Source organism: Megalobrama amblycephala, linkage group LG23 (genome assembly GCF_018812025.1).
Source record: "Megalobrama amblycephala isolate DHTTF-2021 linkage group LG23, ASM1881202v1, whole genome shotgun sequence".
NCBI lineage: Eukaryota > Metazoa > Chordata > Actinopteri > Cypriniformes > Xenocyprididae > Megalobrama > Megalobrama amblycephala.
In genome coordinates, this window is record NC_063066.1 from 22,931,537 (window position 1) to 22,955,144 (window position 23,608).

At 37.4% G+C, this 23,608-nt stretch overlaps 1 protein-coding gene across 1 annotated transcript in view; it reads left to right on the plus strand.

Annotated features, from left to right (window-relative positions):
* abcb7 (ATP-binding cassette, sub-family B (MDR/TAP), member 7) overlaps positions 1-23,608 on the plus strand; it is a 60,842-nt gene that overhangs the window by 10,614 nt on the left and 26,620 nt on the right. The window contains exons 5-6 of the mRNA XM_048175759.1: positions 14,250-14,382; positions 22,598-22,866. Coding sequence (XP_048031716.1) covers positions 14,250-14,382; positions 22,598-22,866 — 402 coding nt within the window. The remainder of the gene's footprint in view (positions 1-14,249; positions 14,383-22,597; positions 22,867-23,608) is intronic.

The following is a 23,608-nucleotide window of genomic DNA, read 5'->3' on the forward strand; positions in this document are numbered from 1 at the left end:
AAGGCCCACTGAAGTGCCTTGAAACATGCAGCAGTATTCAGTGTGTTGATGTAATTTCCACTGAAACAGGAAGAGAGGCCGGGACATATCGAGCAGCTCCTCCCCTTTTTTAAAATAGCCAATAGTGTTTCGCTTATATATCAAAGCTCGGCCAGAGCTGTTGAGCTTGGTAAAGATGCCATTTCCTCTTAATCTCTAACAGTTTCTCTTCCCAATCCCCTCCATATCGCTTTAAAATATAGCATTTGGTGCAGAATTCAAATGGGTCTGATACCTTTTCTGGTATGCGCCGACCTGCGTATATGATCTGCTCTGTGTTATCGAGTCTCTGGTCCAGAGCAGACTGTGTGCATGCTGTGGCAATTCATGTGACACTAATGTGAAACCAGACTTGATTCGCCCCAATGGAAAGCCAGTGTTAGTGAAGCTACTCTGAAACTGTAGCTTGACAAGCTACAAGCTACTCGTGAGTTGAAGGAGCTGTTACATTTAAGCTACCCTTCTGAAAAAGTAGTTAGCTGTTTTTCTCAGTTCACCAGCCACTTCCACATTTTTGGGATGAAGTGGTGAATCTACAATATGACAGACGCCGCATCCCTGACTGTTTCAGCTTAAACGAACTTGATAGTGGAGTCCATAGCTTGGTAACTTATTGATAAACTAATATGATAAATATCATTATTTACAGTGGGTACGGAAAGTATTCAGACCCCCTTAAATTTTTCACTCTTTGTTATATTGCAGCCATTTGCTAAAATCATTTAAGTTCATTTTTTTTGTAATGTACACACAGCACCCCATATTGACAGAAAAACACAGAATTGTTGACATTTTTGCAGATTTATTAAAAAAGAAAAACTTAAATATCACATGGTCCTAAGTATTCAGACCCTTTGCTCAGTATTTAGTAGAAGCACCCTTTTGATCTAATACAGCCATGAGTCTTTTTGGGAAAGATGCAACAAGTTTTTCACACCTGGATTTGGGGATCCTCTGTCATTCCTCCTTGCAGATCCTCTCCAGTTCTGTCAGGTTGGATGGTAAACGTTGGTGGACAGCCATTTTTAGGTCTCTCCAGAGATGCTCAATTGGGTTCAGGGCTCTGAACCGGTTTAAGGAACGAAAACGTAAAACCGGAAACAAACTAAATTTTGACCGGAACGTAACCAGAAACGGAAACTAAATCAAATTTAATCATTCTGAACAGAAACGGTAATTTGAAATGCCCATTAACCGGTTAATAACGTTATTTTATCGTTCCGTTTAATATTTTGATTTGGCAGTCAACCAATCACGAATTCAAATAGTACAGCCTGTGCAAACGTGATGCTGACGCATCCAAAGTGTGTGAAATGCCTGCGCTCATGCTCTACAGTGAGATACCCACGCTCAGGCTCAGCTGTCAAGTCATCATTGGTTAGGTAAGTCACAATGGCAATGCTGGCATTAGTTTTTCCAATGATATATGTCACCAACCGTCAAGTATTAGACCTACATTAAGTAAAAATGAATGTCAAGAAATATGCAGCTTGTTGTACCAGCGAGTACAATTTTCAACGTCACATCACGATCCGCAGCGCTTCTGTGAACGGAGAAAACTATAGGCCTACCTATATAACACACATAAAATAAAAGGGAATATTTAAGCCTATAGGCTACGTGAAATATTTCACTTAAATAATTAGGTCTACAGATTAACAAAGCGAAAGTGGTTATTTGTGGTGCACTCCAAAGATCTAGAAAAAGAAACAGACATTCTGCTTGTTTTCGTTATTTGTGTCTTTTGTAAATGTATGAATTATGTCTTGCTTTTACCTGTATGACCATTAATTACGCAGTAGACCTACAGTTTACTGTCTTATAGACGGAAAACAAATCCAGTGCTCGCGCCGGTGCCTCACGCGCGCGCACACTAATTTTTGCATTGCTTACTTGATATCGCAGCTGTTGAATATTAAAATAAAATAATCAACCAACCAAACGTTACACTGCTCAATTCAATTCTGTAATATAATCTGCCGTTTAGCACCCGTGACCACCGCCTGACTGTGCTGTTATGTGAAGAATGATGTTTTACGTCGATAATGTGAGTGAAGTACAAAGCTCATCTAATAAATAATAGTTTAGCATTCGTCTCGAAAATGAAAACAGTTGGATTCATGCCGAATGAGAAAGGTAGGCTACATTCACTTTAAATTAATTCGTTTTGCATCATATTTAGTTTTATTTCCAATAGATAGCCTAAACCTGTTTCTCGCCTTGAATATAGCAATAGAAGCTGGAATGGCGTTAAAAAAGTAAATATAATTTTTTTGTTGTTAATTTGTTTTTGCTTGACGTTTATATAGCCTAGCCTGAATAGTCCAACTGTTAATTTTAGAGGTTTTGTTGTGGAGTACATAAATAATATAGGGCAGTTTTGTTCATAATTTATGTTTACAAACATTATAAACAAAGGTGTAGGCTAATAATGTAATATAATAAAATGCGGCCTATGCAACTTTTTTTCCTCTCAGGAATAGCGTCGGTATTTATAACCAGAAACATTAAACATTAAACCAGCAACATTTTAAACATTAAAACATCTTGAAAAAATACTTTAATTTATAAACCATTGTTTTTCCTTTCCTTTAATAGGTTTACATTTGGACAGAATCTTGTTATAAAAGATAATTGTAGGCCTACGACAGCAAACACACTATCTTTGTTTTTGAATAAATAAAATGCAGTACGTATTATTATTATTATTAATAATAATAATAATAATAATAATAATAATAAGTAGGCTACACGCAGAAAAAAATAAAATAAATAAAAATAACGTTATTAACCGTTATTTTTTCTTATCAAACCGGTTTCGGAACGTTTATAATAGGAAGGAACGCTGGAACAGAAACGTTAAAATACCGATTCTGCTCGGAGTGGAACGATTGAATTTTTTTTCCGTTTTTAAGCCCTGATTGGGTTTAAGTCAGGTCTCTGGCTGGGCCATTCAAGAACAGTCACGGAGTTGTTGTGAAGCCACTCCTTTGTTATTTTAGCTGTGTGCTTAGGGTCATTGTCTTGTTGGAAGGTAAACCTTCGGCCCAGTCTGAGGTCCTGAGCACTCTGAAGAAGGTTTTCGTCCAGGATATCCCTGTACTTGGCCGCATTCATCTTTCCCTCGATTGCAACCAGTCGTCCTGTCCCTGCAGCTGAAAAACACCCCCACAGCATGATGCTGCCACCACCATGCCTCACCGTTGGGACTGTATTGGACAGGTGATGAGCAGTGCCTGGTTTTCTCCACACATACTGCTTAGAATTAAGGCCAAAAAGTTCTATCTTGGTCTCATCAGACCAGAGAATCTTATTTCTCACCATCTTGGAGACCTTCAGGTGTTTTTTTAGCAAACTCTATGTGGGCTTTCATGTGTCTTGCACTGAGGAGAGGCTTCCGTCAGGCCACTCTGTCATAAAGCCTCGACTGGTGGAGGGCTGCAGTGATGGTTGACTTTCTTCAACTTTCTCCCATCTCCTGACTGCATCTCTGGAGCTCAGCCACAGTGATCTTTGGGTTCTTCTTTACCTCTCTCACCAAGGCTCTTCTCCCCCTATAGCTCAATTTGGCTGGACGGCCAGCTCTAGGAAGGGTTCTGGTCGTCCCAAACGTCTTTCATTTAAGGATTATGGAGGCCACTGTGCTCTTAGGAACCTTAAGTGCAGCAGAATTTTTTTTGTAACCTTGGCCAGATCTGTGCCTTGCCACAATTCTGTCTCTGAGCTCTTCAGGCAGTTCCTTTGACCTCATGATTCTCATTTGCTCTGACATGCACTGTGAGCTGTAAGGTCTTATATAGACAGGTGTGTGGCTTTCCTAATCAGGTCCAATCAGTATAATCAAACACAGCTGGACTCAAATGAAGGTGTAGAACCATCTCAAGGATGATCAGAAGAAATGGACAGCACCTGAGTTAAATATACGAGTGTCACAGCAAAGGATCTGAATACTTAGGACCATGTGATATTTCAGTTTTTCTTTTTTAATAAATCTGCAAAAATGTCAACAATTCTGTGTTTTTCTGTCAATATGGGGTGTTGTGTGTACATTGAGGAAAAAAATTAACTTAAATGATTTTAGCAAATGGCTGCAATATAACAAAGAGTGAAAAATTTAAGGGGGTCTGAATACTTTCCGTACCCACTGTAAAAGTATTTAAAACAGTGACAAGTTTATATATATTTGGATTAAGATGAAAAAAAAAATGCATCATACATTGCTCTTAGGACTGTGCATCCCTTGACAAGCTTGACATGTTACCATGGAAATAAGAATGAAATGTGTTCTAACATAACTGCTGCATTAAACTCTTGCTGAGGGCTCAGTTAGAATATTTTAAACTCGGGTTGTGCCGATGGACGATATCATCAGGTTTTAAGTAGAAAATAGTATTTATGTAAAGAAATAAAATAAAATAAAAAGTGCACAACTCTTCTTAAGTGGAAAGAAGCTACTTTTTTCCCCCCTCAACCTATTGGAAATCCCGGATGAGTCATTAGTTGGGAAATAAAATAAATAAAGTAATAAAGTAAAATAACGAATAATAATTATATAATAATGAAAAATTAAAATAATTCCCCCCACCCCCTTCCGACGATATCATCGTCCATCGCAATGTTTTACTGTAAACATCGTCAACTGCCAATTTAGGGGACATCGCCCAACCCTATTTTAAACTTGCATATGAAACCAGGCACAAAGGCAAGCCTGCAAGCACTCTTTGACAATTTGTGAATATTGGTCTGTCATGTCTGGCTGTAGTTTTGTAGTTCCTTATTTTAAGCGCTTGTTGGTGAAGTGCCTGCTATGCGTGATGTTGATGTGAAACTTTGGGGTGGCAATTAGATAATAAAAATAGCCTAATAATAGGGGTGTGACGATACACTTAGCTCATGAGACAGTACACGATATTGGGTTCACGAGAATAAGATAAGATATTTTTATGAAGCACTATATTTAAAAAAAAAAAAAAAAAAAAAAACCTTCAATGACAAAATATGACAGGTCTTTTGTTTGAATGAAAGTCACAAAATGCAAAACAATGCAGGTGCATTTTACTTTTCATTTAACTAATCTACACTCTAAAAAATCTGTAAAAATTGGGCACAATGTACTGTATTCATTGCACTTCTTTGAGTTGTGTTTTAAGGTTAATGGAAATGTCCATAAAATTACTGGATAATGTCCAGGTAATGAGCTGCCAGTACATTTTTTACGTTATTTTTACATTTTTTTTTTTTTTTTTTTTTTTTTTTTTTTTTGTAGGGCTGTCACTTACTATCAGTTATTTTGGTAATCGAGTAATTGGTCAATTATTTTGACAAGTAATAAGATAATATTTTTGTGGTAATTAAAATAGACCTAAGTGAATTCCCTTTCAATTCCCTTTCAACTAAGTGAATTCCCTGAACACAGTCATGCTGATACCGCAAGACAGTTTCTCACCTCGACAAGAAATATTGTCACGTTGTTTTACTGCTGCATCAACCAATCGCATGATTGACTTAAGCAGCTCATGCACACGGACTCTGTGAAGGATTACTGAAAACAATGTGAGGCTTTTTTTTTTTTTTTTTTAACTAAAGTGTTTGCATCCCTGTACTGACATCTAGCGATGTGAATGCAGCATCACACATATAAGCATTAGTTTCCAGTCATCGATACAGTTGTACAAATGCACCATTTATTTCACAGGTGAAAGTGTCCAACAACGGGAAGTACTGAGATACAGTGAACAGTATTCAACTGGTCACTAGGGATGTGCTACATGACTAATTCATTTCATCAACATTTAAAAAGACATTTTGTAACCAGTGTATTGCATTAAGATCATTGTACATGAAACTTAAATGTTCACTTAATTAACATTTATTACCACTATATACATGTATATTAAAATCAACTGAATCAATGGGCAGCGCAGGACCAATAAACTCATTATTATGTACAGAATTTCTCAAATAAAATTTAGCCTAGTTTACATAAGTCATGACATGTTCCGACAGCTATACATTATAGCCTCTGGTCCTCTTTGTTTAGGGGTCACACTTGGTTCCTTCGCGCTCAAAAGTGACCGAAGCCTTGAAATGTAACTACTTTTTTTTCCTGGAAAACCAAAGTAATATATTTTTGTTAAATAATATTTTTTGATTATTTAAAAATTTGAGGGTATTTTATGATACTATGCAATATTTATAAAATTTTTATTAGCTATTTTCCCCATTGAAAATAGTACACTTTTGTTTCTAATATATTTTAAAATTATTTTTCAATTAAAGCTGCATTCCATGTTAAAGCAGAACTAAGTAACTTTTTTTACCTTCATAAATAGTTTTCTAAGTCCTTACGATGGTTAATTAACTTTTAGTGGTGTGTTTGAGGCATGCACTAACCCCCTCTGGCACGTCTACGCCAGAATACAGCACTTGCAACTTCACGCGAGAGTGACAAAATGCTTTACGGTAATTCAAAAACAATGTATATTATGACTTTATAAGACAATTTCGAAAATTACCCACCTCCATCGAGTGTACTGTATTTGCAAATTACCCACCTCCTCTTTCTTGTACTGTATTTGCAAAACTACTGCGCTGGTGAGCGTTGTAGTCGTTGTAGTCCAGAGCTGCGCTTGGAGTATTTACGACCGTGTGATTCACTGAAGGAAACTGTAGGGGGAGCTTCGCAAATCTTACTGAGTTCTGCTTTAAAATAGAGAAGGCATTTAAAATCCAATTTTTTTGTTTTTGAAGGTAGATTAGTGCCATCTGGTGGGAGTAAAAAAAGAAAAACGTATGCAATGCCATGGTCTAACCACTAGTTCTATATAAAGTGGCTAATAAATTCTCTAGTGGTTTTTAGACATAAATACTTATTTTTATTAAGTTGTGGATTTGGATTTATACTTCATACATTCTTAAAGGCTACTTTTGTCAAGGTTTAGATTTTTTTTTTTTTTTTTTTTGAAATGTTGATTTGAAGTGTCAGTTTTTGCATTAATTTTACTGCTGTCAAACCTGAACACATAGGAGGACATTTTGTTACTCATAACATCAAAATCCAATAAAAATGTAACAAATGAATAGGTATGTTTTGTCACAGCTTAAAGGGGTGGTTCATTGCTATTTAACTTTAGTTGGTGTGTGATGTTGCTGCTTGAGCATATACAGTATCTGCAAAGTTACAGCACTGAAAGTTCAATGCAAAGGGAGATTTTCTTTTAAAGAATTCTCTGTTTAAGGACTACAACAAACGGCTGGTAGGGACTACAATGAGCTTCTTCCCGGGTTGGGGACATCACTAACCCTAGAATTTACATAAATCCTGCCCCCCAAGAATACGGAACAAAGGGGGTGAGGCCATGTTACTGCACTGCAGCACGTAACACAAATGCAATAGCATGTCATAAAATCAAGATGACAAAATGACAAGTTATAACCGTAATTAAACTAAACTATACCTGTTCTATCTTCGTGCAGCATATATTTTCTGGCTCTGTAAGCATCTTACAACAGTTCTCACAGGAGCAATTTATAGATTATCATGACAGAATATGCTAATCAATGACTTTAAAGGGGTGGTTAAATGCAATTTCACTTTTTTAACTTTAGTTAGTTTGTAGTGTTGCTGCTTGAGCATAAACGGTATCTGCAAAGTTACAGCGCTAAAAGTTCAATGCAAACGGAGATATTGTCTTTTAAAGTTAAATGACTACAAACACGACCGGTTTTGGACTACAACGGGTTGGTGACATCATAAACCCTGCAAAACACACCCCGGGAACACGTAACAAAGTGGACGAGGCCATGTGATGCAGCATGTGGAAGCGGAAGAGTTGTGTACACCAGACGTGAGCGGCGCGGCGCAGTGCGACGCGTCAAAAGATAATAGAACCCATTATAATCTGTGATATTTTCTACACTGGATGCGGCGCTGAAGACTGCTTCCAGAATCTACACGAGTTCAATGCTGGATGGCTATTACTGAATGCACAAAGGCTATTAGTGAAAGATGAAGCAGTTCCCATTTTAAAAGCAGAAGATGCTGTTTATTGGCTTCAAACTGTAAGTACATTTTATTGTTTGTACATGTCTTTTAAACCTATAGTCCTGTTGCTATTTTTGGTTGCATCAAGGACATATACAAAGAGCAACTTGTTTTTGCTTCGCTAGCCAGTTAGCTAAATTCTACAAACACCAACAAACTTCTGTGTTCATAGACAAACAGTTGTTAATGCTATAAATTAAACGCTACCTTTACAAAAATGCGACTACTCAGTCATGTATTCTGCTATAGTAAAGCTTTAATTAGGATAAAACTGTATATTGAAAGCTAACAAACAGCAGTGACAGCATATATAAACACTTTGACACAAATACAAAATGAAATACCGTTCATAATTTTCCTTTAAAAGCTGCGATTGCAGCTTGACCCTCTTCATCTGGGTCTGATTTGTGCTCAAATTGATACAGCAATATAGATGCTTTTATTTACATTTTCACTGAAGCAACGGATGGTAAGAGGCGTGGCGTTTCCGGATGCTTCAGCGAATCACGATACACTGGGCCAGCTAACCAATCTGAGCACATTGCGTATTGCGGAAGGAGTGCTATCTTAGAAGCAGGAAGTCAGACGAGCCGTTCATATGACAGTGGAAATAGAGGTGTAGAATAAAGGTAAAATGTATGAAAAATACAGCGTTTTTCAAAAAAAACAAAGCATTAAGAAAATTAAACTGTGCCCCAAGAACACAATCAAGCCTAGAAAAAAAACACTTAACCACCCCTTTAAGATGGTTTACTCCACATTAATTCATCAACTAACCGTTCAGAAGCGTCCTGTTGCATTCAAAATGTTGTCATTTCTTCTTGAGTCTCTCCATCATTGTCCGACTCCATTTTGAACATAAAAGGCTGAACAGTTTCTGGCATTTTCAATGAGTCTGAGTGAGGTAATGTGAGGTGAGCTGCTGAAACTCCGCCCCCTTTTGAGAGCAGCAGCTCATTTGCATTTAAAGGGACACACAAAAACAGAGTGTTTTTGCTCACCATCAAAAAGTGACAAATTTAAAGGTGATAGAGAGGATTTTTTTCGTCAACTAAGAATCCAAAGACTGTAACTGAGTTATTGAAATGAGCGCATGCGTAAGAACAGCCCCCTCCTTCAGAGCTCATTTCAAAGGAACGCCTCCCAAAACTCGTGCACGAGTATTGGAAAGCGAGTGTTTACCACCGACATTCGCTGTGTCGTGTTTTTGGAATTCATTATGTCAGACTCACCGCAGGTAACTCATAATCTGCAGTTGTTATTCCTGTCTCCTGACAAAAACATTGCATGCGGCACCTGTGGAGTGTGGAAAGTTACTGGAGCGCGCAGCCGTGCTCGTCTCTCACAAGGAACGTCACGGCAGTGATTGACAAGCCAGAGGGCCAATCGTTTACGCGATTTTCGCGAAAACGATTGGCTGATGTTTTTAAGGCCCTACCTCGTGCACAGATGATGTATATTAATATTATTACTTTCAGTGCACCTAATAAATAGTCTTTTATCAGTTAGTAAAGACAGTTTCAAGTAATATTGCAAAAATGTATAAAACAAAACATCCTCTTTAGCACCTTTAACATGCTATCAAAAATGATCTGCAAGGTTTTTAGAGCTAAAACTTCACATATACACTCTGGGGACATCAGAGACTTATTTTACATCTTGTAAAAGAGGCATTATACCACCCCTTTAACCCCTTAAGCCAAAAGTGTCCCACCACCAGGACAGCACCCCCCGCGAAAAAATTCACCAACTACGATAACTTCATTAGACCGTAAATCAATACATAGGCTACAAAACGCATGATTTTGGTGAGTGCTTTGTAATCTGTATTCATATTAAATTTTCTAAGCGATACAAATAGCTGTTTTTAGTCACACAAATGAGTGATGTGACATTTGACACCGAAGCTTCTAAGCTTGTTTAAAAAATAAAAAAAAATAACGAAACATCTCACAGTGAAGCACTGTACTGGAGCTTGAGTCGTTTTGCCATAACCACGTGATCTGTGACGTCCGAAGCTTTATAAACAACTACTAGACTGCTTCGTATGCTGATTCAAATAATGTGAACCCTTGCACAGGTGTCAAGTGTCATTCACTTTTTTGGTAAGGGTAAATCATAATGCGAATAAATATTTACCTGTGTAGTTTTGTGCATGTTGTATTTATTCCCAGTTCATAAGCACTTTAACTGACCATACTATAACAATCTTTGTTTATTTTTATTTTATATGCTTAAGCTTGTGGAGGCTTGTTACCAATGCAAGATAACGCAGATGCCTAATAAAAACACATTTTCAGGATGAATAAGGAGTGGGCCAATATCGTGACGATTGAAATTGTTGGAAATTCAGTTTAAAAAAAAAAAAAAAGTTTAATTACCATATACATCCAGCAGAGGCCCATAGAGATTCATTCATTTATCTGGATGTGGCTTACTGCTCTTTTAAATGCAATGTGGAACGACACGTGTACACACACACACACACACACACACACACACACACACACACACACACACACACACACAGGTCTTTGTCTTTGAAATATCCACTGCATCTCTGTGGGTCTCTACAGCGCATGTGAGATTTTCAGTGGGATTAAACAGTTCTCACGCAGAACAATTTTTAGCGTCTTTTGCACGCTCAAGTTCATTATTTTAAATGTAAACACAAGAAAAGTGCACTCAAATACAGATCAAAAGCTCAGCCAAGATGACCGAACACCTGATCATAGCTCTACAGGGTGGGTTTTTTATTTCTCATTTCCATAAAAATATCTAGTAGTAGAGCTAATGCAAGGGCTTGAAATCCATTTGTTTTTTTCTGAAACTTCGTCTTCATAGAGAATGCGACGCGGCTCATGATTGCTTATCAATGGCAGACAGAGCGCAACACAAAACTATTGTATACACATACAAATTTAGAAATGAAGCAATCTCATTTGCAGTGCTTTATAGAAGTGTTTTATCATATCTTAAAAAAAATCACTAAGAAGGTTTTATTTCATTTTTATATATATATATATAATAGATAGATAGATAGATAGATAGATATGCTTTGCTTCTGCAGCTTTTTGCAGTTACGAATACTTACTTTTTAAAATTCTTATCCAGTATTCATGAATGCCTGGAAACGTTTCACTAATTCACTAGACAAAAGGTTGATTTGAGGTGTTTTAGAAGCACTGCAGTGTTTGAATTGGTCTCTTCACTCAGTGATTTTTCCTCCCCATGTGTGTGCATTATCTGCCCATGTAGGTTACCAGAGGTCATATGTGGAAACATAGAGAAAGACTGACAAGGGCTCTATTAACGGATAACTCCCTATTTTATTAGCTGGTCTGATCCCTGCCATCTTATCATCCCGTGGTGCACTATTAATGAACCAAAAGATAAAACCTATACAAACCTTCATTTTCCTCAGACTAGTTTTGTTTTCTTCTTGCAGTACTTTAGAGGCTGCTATAGTCATCCTGTGTGTGAGATTTGTAACTAAAACCGGTTTATAACCACTTGCCTTCTGACTCTGTCCTCTTGGAAAAGGGCATCGCTATGGGTGCGTGCTCTTTGAAAGTGAAATTATCACTGAGGTGTTGGCAGCTCATTTTTATCTTCCACAAATGAAGCTTCAGTGTAGTAATTAGTATGTTACGGATCCCTGATTTGCTTTGCAATGACATTACTTCCTGCAAAAGCAAACCACCATGACTTTCTTTTTTCTGTGGAAAACACTAAATAAGTTATTTTAAAATGTCTCAGTGTTTTCTGTACTTTTAATTAGGGATGCACCGGAATTTCAGCTGCTGAAAATTACTGGCAAAAAATTTTCGGTTTTTGGCCGAAATAGAAAAAAAGGCCAAAAATATGCCGCCCCACCCCTCCATCCTCAGCTATCATGTCTCACTCTTGCGCAGCATGTTTTGTAAATTTGTGAGCGGCTCCATTTCCAAAGATTCACGGCCCAGACACTCCACTTATGAACCACTCAAGCTCACCGGAAAAGCAAAGTCCACTCAAATAATGTGCCGACATTAAATTTCTCTGGACTTGTTTGTTTCTATTTGCAATAGCCCTACTGTACTATAACATGGTGTGGTATAGCTGTGCTGGGCAACGTCGGTGAAATAATGCTACCCTCTCTGCTATCTGTTCACATGCTCTGATAATAATAAAATTGTAGGACTATACTTTTATAATTGGTCAAAAAATAAATATGTTAAATCTTATTCTGTCACATAAAACTGAATTAAGAATAATTTATTGATATTAATTTATTGATATGTAATATTATTTAAATACAGGCCAATATTCTGTCCAATATTTGTGTTAATTTAAATAAAAGTGTGGTCATTTTATTTTATTGGCTTGCATTTTTTTTTTTAATTCAGATTCAGTAAAATTATTAAATTTACTTGTCTAATAATAATACAATTATACAAAAAAACAAATTGAAAATAAATGAATAATTAATTCCCAAAAACCAAAACTGAAATTGACTATTCATTTTGACTAAGTTCATTCAGAAGTTTTGGTTTCTGCCCAAAATTTTCTTTTTGGTGCATTTTCAATGAAAGTTAGTGTGGTCTAATATGTTTGGACCCCAACATTGTTCATAGTATATTCGTTTGTGTTGTGCAGAAGAAAGTAAAGTCATACAGATTTGGAAAGACAATGTTTAATGTAATCCAGACAGTTTTGTTTTGACACTTTAGAATTTAGGAATCAGATACTTGTTATAAAATAAAAATTTAAATTCCACTTATCGATTCCAGTTTGCTCATTTTAATGTTGTTTCAAACCATTCATGCACAAGACGATGTGAAAGAGAACTCAATTCAGCACTCGCGTGCTGTTTTCTGTGCTGGGCACATCCAGAGCATGCACAAAATGCCGCACCTCATGTAGTCCATGAATACTGAATTGAGTTTTCTTTTGCGTCTTGTTGCACTTGAACGGTCAAATACACTCAAAATTGTAACACTGTATATTGGATCTGTGCATTATATCTTAAAGTGACAGCAGCCTAATTAGCCTGCTGCCTTCACTACTGTTCATTAAAGAACAGACTACAAAGAGAATCACTCACTGATCTTAACTAACTTTTGTAACTTTAATAAGGATAAATCTATATTTTATTTATAAAAAGAAAACTATGCAGTTATTTTACATTTAATTTCAATTTCTGAACTTTTCAGTTGTATTTATTTGTGCTGTTGCTAATTTGCTTATTTGTTCTCATTGTATTACTGACTGTATACTTGTCTGTAATAATGTTTGAAATTTGTATTTGTCTAGTTTATTAGTTAGTTCTTTAGGCTGCAGATTCAGCTGCAACAATGTTTTCCAAAAAAAAAAAAAAAAAAGAATAAATAAATATGTTTGATATGTAAATGTTTGACTTCATTTCTCTTTTTGCCATATTGGAATTGAAACTGGAAATCGATAAGCAGAATCGGAATTGCTAAACTTTAAATGATACACAACCTACCCTGCGCCAGTGTGAATGAGTTTGGGATGGAAATGTCCTATACGGTCAATGCTATTTTGTCGCTATGTTTTACATTTGGTTCACTTTATTCACTTAATTTTCTAAATTAACTAATTTGGTCTTTGTCAAGACGAGTACAAAGCAGCCGTACTAGTATGTTTATTTGCTTCGCAATTTGTATGATATATCAGTATTGCCTTTATAGTTATTTGGGAATTGGGGTAGAAAATGTCAATACAAAATAATATCTTCTTCAGAGTGTCTTTTCAGAGTGAGGTATGGCCAGGTGACATTCACCTTTTGAGATTCATCATGCGTGTGCTGTAGAAGTGTGCCATTCACCTAAAATGAATTATACGATAAAAAAGGGGTGAGCAAAAGTGAGGCCAAATTCAAAGGAAATGGCGTCCAGCTAATGTGTTGCTGTTTATTGGCACGACCCAGCAGCTTTCCGCGAGCTTTTAATTAGCTTTAATAATCATTTCAATTCCATTAGTGGATGCATCAAGCAAGTCATTTTCAGATCTGTCTGCAGGAGGACACGCACAGCCTGCTGTTAATGCAGTGCTGCGGTGCTGAGCTTCTGCCCATCAGTGCACTCAGGAACACAGAACAACATTTGGCATGCTCACATCAACCTTTCCTTTTTTTTTTTTTTTTTTTTTGCTTGTCCTCCAGATAACCAATGTGATGGTGCCCTTCATGTTTAAATATGCAGTGGACAGCCTGAACCAGATGTCGGGACACATGTTGAACCTGAACGATGCGCCAAACACGGTGGCGACCATGGCAACGGCTATTTTGATTGGCTGTAAGTTCTCCTTGCTCCTGTTTGGCAGGTGTTTGACTTCATTTTGGGAAGTGTGCTGCATATTAAGTGCCAACTGACCTTTCCTGAAAAGTTTGTGTCAGTACTGCTTTTTAGTTTCATTGTAATGTGTTTTGTCATGTATGCTTCTGCTCTAGGTGCTAATGCAGTTTGAAATTTTGCATTTCATTTGCTCTTTAGTTTGGCAGCACTGACCTGAAATTTCTGGCTAAAATGTAACACTACATCAGCAAAGAGAAAAACTGATTCACCACATAGGGCTGTGATGGTGACAATTTTTACCAGTTGGCTTTAATAGTTGGGGGATATACAGTACTGTGCAAAAGTCTTAGGCACGTCAGTATTTTCACCCCCTAAAAAAAGTTTTTAAGCCAGTTATTTATATCTTTTGCTGTAGTGTGTCAATAGGAAATATCCGTTCACATTTCCAAACATTTCACATTTCCAAACCAGTTCTCCTGGGGTGGGGGGAAATGTATTAGTCAAATTAATTTTTACTTTTTTTTTTTTTTTTTTTTTTTTTTTTTTTTTAGTTTTTCTTTTTCAGGGTTACTGCACATTTTTTTAAAGTCATGTTTAAGGCTTTTTAAGACCTTTTTGAGATCTGAAGAAATAAAAATTAATACTAGCATAGTAGCCTATACATTATGGCTGTTACCAATCAAATGAAATCATTATCAACAAAATCCATCTTTGCAATACAGGTGACAAAGAATGAGAAGTGGCATTAATATATTTACACAGTATTTACAATGTGTCTACATAAATTTAATATGAAATTATTTCTAATTTTAACTTTTTAATTAAAAAGTACTTTTAAATATACTGTTATATAATGTACTTTAAATATGAAACTAAACTGCCAGTAGGTGTTAGTAAGTCACTGTCGTAATGAGTTCATTCATTCATTCATTCATTTAACCGATTTGTTCAAATGATTCATTAATTCAGGAAGCAAGCAAGTGACTGTCTTTGTTGAATGGGTCATTTAATCATTAATTAAACTGATTAGTTCAAAACGCGGATTCAGTCAGCACAACAAAAACATTTCTGTCTGTTGAACGGCACTCTTGCTCGTGTGATATTGCACATCATATCATATGATATAAGTTAATGACAAAAACTCGTTGGGGCAAAAAATGCCCATGTGTCTTGAATTTTGAGGGTGTATAACTGCACGCATAACTACATCACGCTGAGTAAGACGAGTAAAGAAAACGCGGTACTTATTAAAAGAATCACCCTTTATTTAAATATATGAACACAGAAAATCGCTGTTAGGCTATATTAAACTGTTAACATTTCCCATTCTATGACTAGTAAAATAATCGCAACTTACTCTCTGTAAAATGGTGTAATCCGCAGGGTGATGGACACGGAGGTGGGTAAAAAGGTTGGTGGTGTTGCCACCCTTCGCACTGATGTAGCCAGGCAAATTCTGCAGAGTGTTTTCTTTGAAGCCAAAAAAAACTCCCATACTGCCAAGCTTACTTTATTCGGGTGTGGACAGAGCCTCTCACTCTCTTCTTGGAATAGCTGCACGCGCTACGTCTTCTTGTTTGACAGTTGTCAGCGTTAAGGTGCAATACTGCCACCTGAGAGGTCAACCAGGTACTGGTGCTGGAGTATTTACGAGTCATGATATCATAAGAGTCCTATTCATTTTAAATATTGTGGTTATTGTTAATACCGGTATATTGCCACACCCTCAATTAACACGATGCCGATATTTCATGCTTTGAATATCATGATTATCGCCAATACCGGTATATTGCGACACCCCTATTTTGGATATATAATGTATTTCAGTAAAATGAAAATATTTGCACTAATTATTAATTGTCTCCATCGCTAATGCGTTGGCGCTCATTCAGTAAAGTCTGAAGTTTAATGCAGACTGTCAGGATGAGCCTTCGCGCAAAATGGAAATACTCGCATGAAGTTGTGACACTCTTAGATAAGGATATAACTGTAAAATTAAAGTTTTGCACTGAGGACACATATCGCACATTAAACAGCACACACATCTGTCAAAGTGCTTGACAGGACAAGCCATGTTAAACATTATGCTATTGCATTAGCTTGAAGCTTAAAATAAATAAATCTCATGTTTTGGGCAGCTTGGAACACGTACATTTCCTGCATCAGCTCACTCTGTTTCCTCCACTATTTTTACATGCATTTTGTCCATTGAAAGTGCTGCACTTTGACACAACTGGCGAATTTTTCCGTGCACGGTGGGCAGACGTAAATAATCGATAATGACATTCATTGACGATGATTTTCATTTCCGATTATTATCAATTTTATCGATTAGTTGTTGCTGCCCTCGTGGACTTTGCTTTTCCGGTGAGCGTGATTGGTACATGAGTGGAGTGTTCAGGCTGTGAGTGACTGAGCAGAGAGTGCACAGATGGAGCTGAACATTGGGTAGAGCACGCAGTGCACTCATGGATCATAGCACGCAGCACAAACACGGAGCAGTCGCATCAAAGTTGTACATCTTCGGAAGTGGAGCCTTTTGCAAAGTTACAAAACATGCTGTGTGAGAGTGAACGCTGTGCCATATTTTCGGCTTCTATTTACGGTATTTTTTCTCCTTCGGCCAAAAACCGAAAATGCCATTTTCAGACGATAATTTTTGGTGGCCTAAATTTCAGTGCATCCATACTTTTCAGCCATTCATTAGAAAAGAATGGCTGTATAATATTGAACGTCACATTTTGCAAGCTTATTCATAGACATTTCCTGAGAGCATTTAGTGTCTCAGGCTAAAACAGGCAAGAGAAGGGAATTCTAGAACACTACAGGTGTGATCTAAAATTGATAAACATGAGAAACTTGTCATGTCATGGAGTTTGACCATTCAAGACTAATTTATTCTTATGTATTTTAGTCAGAGTTTGCTTTTGTTGAAGATGTCAGTGTACAGTGTGTCACCGAATAGAGCCCAAGTGCATCTTTAAATAAAGATAAATGAAGATAATGACTAATGGTAACTAACCACTTAGCAAGTCATTGTGTCTTAAAATGAAAATTCACTGTCTTCCCATAACTGCATATTTTAATGAGAGCCATTAGGTCCTGTGCACACAGACCATTAAATGCTTCTCCGTGCTGCTGCTTGTGTGATTTGTGTGCGCTGCAAGGCACAGATTATCTATGCAGAATTTGCATTGATTGATATTGTATTCAAGGCACTATTCATTCTAAAGCTGAGAATTTGATGCACTAAGAGTGGTTTTGAATTCCACAAGCAAATTAAACCTTAATCAGATGTTCGTGTCAAGTTCATATTTGACCCATGATATCTCAGTTCAAACAGAATTAAAAAAAAATTACTTATCAATGGTCATAAACAAGTCCTGTGTAATTACAGCTTTAGGGTCATATGTTTCTTAATTCTTCACTTTTTTATTTACAAAAAATCATATTTACTTGCATTTAAATTAACTGACAAGTTGACCTCAGAACCTTGGAAATGGCATCACGTCAGTTTAGCTTTTTTCGTAACTTGAATAGGGAAGATGTAGGACGTAACTTAAGCTTTTTGAACTACGAGAGTTTTACACATTCTTCATAAGTTGAATATGGAAGGCGGTCTGGCAGAAGCTAGATATTTTACTTAATAACTTGTTAAATAGGGATATTTTGTTTAAAAAACCCATCGCTTCATTTCAGAAGGCCTTTATTAACCCCCTGGAGCCATATTGATTTTTTTTTATTTTTTTTTTTGATGGATGGATGATGGATGGATGTGGATGGAGGTACTTTCTTTAGCTCATACTCGTTGATCCCGCTCGCTGCCATTATAAAGCTCGGATGCGGTAGGATATTTATTAAACCTTTATAAAGTAAAATAACTAGCTTCCAGCAGATGGCCGTACGCGTTTATTTGCAGCAGAAGAGTGAACTCTGACCTGACGCATGACCTGAGCAAAACAAAACCTAAACCTAAAGAACTGTCAGTGTCATAACGTTCAGAAATCACAATTTAATTTATAATTACAACTTCAGCTTGAGCTATAAAGCAGCACTCCAGTGTGTTTGTGTTTTAACTTGTGTCTCCAGAGCACTCCCACCTATTACCAGTAGTAAAGTCATTTTGGACAAGTCATTGTTTGTGAACAAGACCATTTGCGGAATGTGTCGGGACCAAGCAGAATCCTCTGCCTGCTGTTTGCTTGCACTTCTTCCCTTCACTGTCTTCAAGTCTTTCAGCAAATTAAAGTGGATATCATGTCCTTTTGAATGTGTGTGTCATGTCCGCTAATGAGTAAGTCATTGAGATTCAACTGATTAATTCAAACGGCTAGTTCATTCAGGAACGAAGCATCTTAATCTATCATAGTCATTGAATCATTGATTCAACTGATTTGTTCAAAAAGCTGATTCATTCAGTAAGGAAGCACCATTGTGTGTTGCTCAGAGATGCAGTTACAGTGCTTTGGCTTTGTTTTGGACTATTTTCTCTGGCGAAATAGAGCAAAAACTGGCAATATGGTGTCTGAAATGTAAGTCACTTAATATAAACTTGTTTATTAAACTTGTATAAAATCAATATCACATTTGTTATCATGCTGATCTCTGGAGAAAAACCACACTCTTTGTGTGATATTTATTAACTATATTAAATTAAATTATTGCAGACGATATATATCGCACACCCCTAGTTGAGTGTATTTAAATTAGTTGTCTGAAATTCAAGACTACATCCATGCTTAAAGGTGCAATATGTAAAATTGAAAACTAGCGGTTGAAATCGGTCCAGATTGAGGACATGCAACGGGAACAAGCGCAATTGACATTAAATAGACGTGAGACAGGTGCGCTTTCAGGTTCCTTTGTCTTCAGAACCACATTGTATGCTGTGTGTGCTGCTTTCTTTCTTAAACTATACCCTTTTGCTAGGAGTTAGTTTTGTCAGGCAGGAATAAAGCCTTTCTCACTCTCTTTCTCTGTAACGAAAAGAAAAGAGTTGAAGAAAAAGAAAATCATGTTGAGAGAATCCAGCAAGAGATGTGTGCCGCCCTGCTCACAGCTTTTCTCAGAGGATGATCTGCATGATTTTGCAACATACAATAAGCTACTCGAGGTAGTCACTCGTGCTGTGGACTGTCTTCAGTTAGACTGGCCACAGGAACGAGAGACCTCCAGAAGAGCAAAGTTGGCGGACACATTTTTGTTGGGTGGCCAAGGGGAGGAACCAGAGGGATGGTCCCTCCCCTTCTTTCAAGATCTTCATGACAAACGGTCAAAGTCATAGAACAAGCCATGTTCTTCTCGTGTCTTTGTGCCCACGATGTCAGTTATACGAAGATGCCCCAGGTTGAAGAGATGTTGCGGGCCATCTTTAGAGAGAGATCTTTTGCTCAATCTCACTGGCGTCAAGGAGAAGGATAAGGTATTTCTCCTTGATGCCTCCGTGCCGCCTTCTGGCCTATTTGCGACTCTTATCAACGCTGTCGTCAGTAGGTTCCGGGAGGCTAAAAGACACAAGGAGGCGTTTGACAAGTTCCTCCCCCACCGTGCCCAAGGGTCGGGACTGTCGGCCACCTGGCCTCAACCAGGTCCAGTTTCTCAAAAAAGATATGCTCAGAAACGGAGCATGGCAAGTCGTGCTCCCCCTCGTAAAGACTGGGGACCGGCGCGCCACACTCCTGGAGTGTGAGATCTGAGATCCCTGATCTCAGATAAAAAGAGGTCCTCCTGAAGCTTTTGCGCACCCAGACTCCCCTAGAGGGACCGACGTCCACCCACCACTACAACATGTTGTTGGGAACACTGAATACGCTGTGTTTTCCGTGGGATCACGCAGACCAAAACAAAAACAGATATTCTGGAATGCACATTTCAAAGTAGAATACCTGGCTGTAGCATTGTTTTTTGGAGAACTTATAGTATATGTGAACGTATGTGAACTTATTATGTTTCCTAAATCTCTGCAAAAATATTGTGGTATTTTTTATTTTTTTTTTTGCTTTAGTCAAGTGTTTATTTTTTATTTTTTGTCCATATCGCACAGCCCTTCTATACAACGAGTCAGAAATACTCTCAGTCACTGGTCAAGAAGAGTTTAAACTGCACCCAGGTGTGATGAGATGTTGGCTGGTTTAATGAGCTTTAGGTGTTGTTGAGTGAAGTACACTGTTGTCATGTAGTCTGGTGTGTTTCCAGACTCTAATTATGAATATATTCCCTGAAGCTAGTTAACATGCATACATGCAATGTTAGGCTCTTCATTTTTGCCATTGACAGGGGCTTAAGAGTGCTATGACTGGCTTCCAATAAATCCTAATATATTCGAAGTTGTCACTGCCACACGCATTGGGCCTCGTTCATGAAACTTTCATAAATATGAGTAAATTCTAAGTAATTTGCATATAAAATAGACCTTCCCAAAAATATCCTTCGGATTCACAAATGCTTTGTAAACATCAGATTTGATAGTTAAACGTGTATGTTAATGAATTGATTCGTAAAATAGGGCAAAGATTCGTAAAATAGGGCATTCGTACACATTCGCTCATAATTAGCTTAATACTGACCTGTGAATTACAACTATGTAAAATATGTGTCTCAGGATTGCCTCCAGTATATTGGATAATTGTGAAAGAGACTAATAGGCCATATGCCTAACAATAATTCAATTAATGTGTGACCACCAAAGCGTTTTTAGCCAGCTGAAAAAATGCCTGGTGCTCTTCTGAAAACGGTCGCACTTGTGAGCACTTTGGAGGTGCAGCATTTTTTCAGCTGAGACTCTTTGGTTGCTATCAGGGCTTGACATTAACTTTTTGGCTCACCAGCCAATGTGGCTAGTGGTTTTCCAAAGTTACTAGCCACTCAGCATTTTCACTGGCCACAATTTTGCTGTTGGGAAATTACATTTTACATTATTAAAGTTGACTCTGGCATGCTTAAATTACTTGATTTTGAGTCATTTTAGATGATTTACAAGATTTAAAACCCTTTCAAACTTACAAATGCAGATTGACCACCCAATTCAAGACTATACATTGTATATCAGGTATGTATAGTTATTTTTGTTAGGCTATATAAAAAGAACAAAGAAGCAAATTACAAATAGTTATTTAAAAAATATATTTTTTCAGATACATATGTTTATTTAGCATACATGTATACATTTATTTAACATTTTTTGATATTTGATTAACATTAATGACAGACAGGTATTTATTTGGGGGCTGCTGAATGCATGGACGTCATATACTGACACATATCCAGTTTTTACCCACTTAGCCGTAAGCCATAGCCGACTGTATTCACGCGAGATACTCCACACGATGCATTTTGACATCTGTGTGTGCGTGTATTCAGGCGCAAGGAGAACTGATCGCGCGCGACAGAGAGAGCGCGCACGCGAGCGCTTCTGTTGTGTCATTAAGCGCGATTCCGCCTATCCCGCCTTCACTAACCGCAAGTTAATCAATAAAGAATTGTGACTGAATTGTAATTTTGTGATACGACGATCTTGGCTATAGGCTGAAATTATATTCAACCCGCCAAAGTGGCTAGTGGGAGTGGCTGTCTTACCCGCCACAGCTGAAATCTACCCGCATTTGGCGGGTTGGCGGGTGTTAATGTCAAGCCCTGGTTGCTATGATTTGGAATATCCACGGCAGTCAAATTTTGTTCAGTCGTTGTACAATTATGATTGGTTGGATGGTGTAGTATTTATCCCGCCCCTCCTCTACTGTGATTGGAAGGCATAACAAGTGGAGTAAAAAATTTGGAGTAAAAAGTGACAGTGACGAGCACTGCGTTTTACCCAAAGCTGAACAGTTTTCAACTCTCAGCTACCAAAAATAAATAAATAAATAAAAAATAAAATATTGTGAAATATTATGGTACACAGTGAAACAAAATGCAGTGTCATCGGTTTGTCTAAAGAACAGAACTTTGGAATGTTTTCCACACCATTTACATGTGGTAGGGAGCGGCTGTAAATTTCATTCATACCAACTATCATTTTAAAAAATTAACGTCAGAACGGCTTTACAGACGATTTACACAATTCATTCTGCTCATGTTTATTGAATGAGGCCCAATGACTCCCTCTGTTTATCCAGCAACTACGTAAATGAACTGGCACACACTACATGTAGTTTTTCTTTTCTGTAGTTTTTATTCTGTTACAGTACTTCAGTGAAAGTGTGTGTGTGTTTGTTTTCAGATGGTGTTTCCCGTGCTGGAGCAGCTCTCTTCAATGAGCTGAGGAATGCAGTGTTTGGGAAAGTGGCTCAGAGCTCCATCAGGAGGATAGCCAAGAACGTCTTTCTCCACCTTCATAACCTGGATCTGGGCTTCCATCTGAGCAGACAGACAGGAGCTCTGTCCAAAGCAATCGACCGTGGCACTCGAGGAATTAGCTTTGTGCTCAGCGCTCTGGTCTTTAACCTGGGGCCTACGCTCTTTGAAATGATACTGGTCAGCAGCATTTTGGTAAGTCCAAATGAATTCCTCATATGTTAGTAAATTAATAAAGCCACAGTTTTACCACAGATAAAGTTTGTTCTTGAGCACAAAAGTGACGCTGAATGGTCAAAATGCACCATTGGAGAAGCACTAATTAATGAGAATACCAAGCAATGTAAACTTGCCGCATTTATAAAAAATTCAGGTGATGCGTGGTCATCATTTACATCAGCTTGAAAACCGTTCACCCCCCAAAATACTGAGATGAATCTGTTTTTATAAATTTAATTTTCCTTCAGTCGTTGCAGTTTAGTCTATAAAGCTTGGAGTCTTTAAAACGGTGTTGTTGTTTTTGTTGGAGATAACCAGCAGGACAAGCATTTCACTGCCTGTGCATATATGTGACATAAAACACTTTGAGTTTGTGTTAACAAGCACACTGCAACTGCACAGATGCTACGATAGTCAAATTCAGATTTTATATTGATCATGAGCTGGAAATTATCTGGAAATTACTGTTTTTGTTTACATTCATCCGACCATGTATACATTAAATCACATTGAATATATAAAATAAAAATCATTCTTTTGTTCCCCAGGCTAATGTGAGACATCATCAGTAATGTGACACTCTTGAGTATAACACATCATTAACATGGCACTTTTGGCATGTTTAAGAATGAGCACGGAAGTCCCGCTCTGTTTTCCCAATCTCCTGAAGTCAAATGATAGCTTTGTGTAGGGAATAGAATGACATTTAAGTTATTTA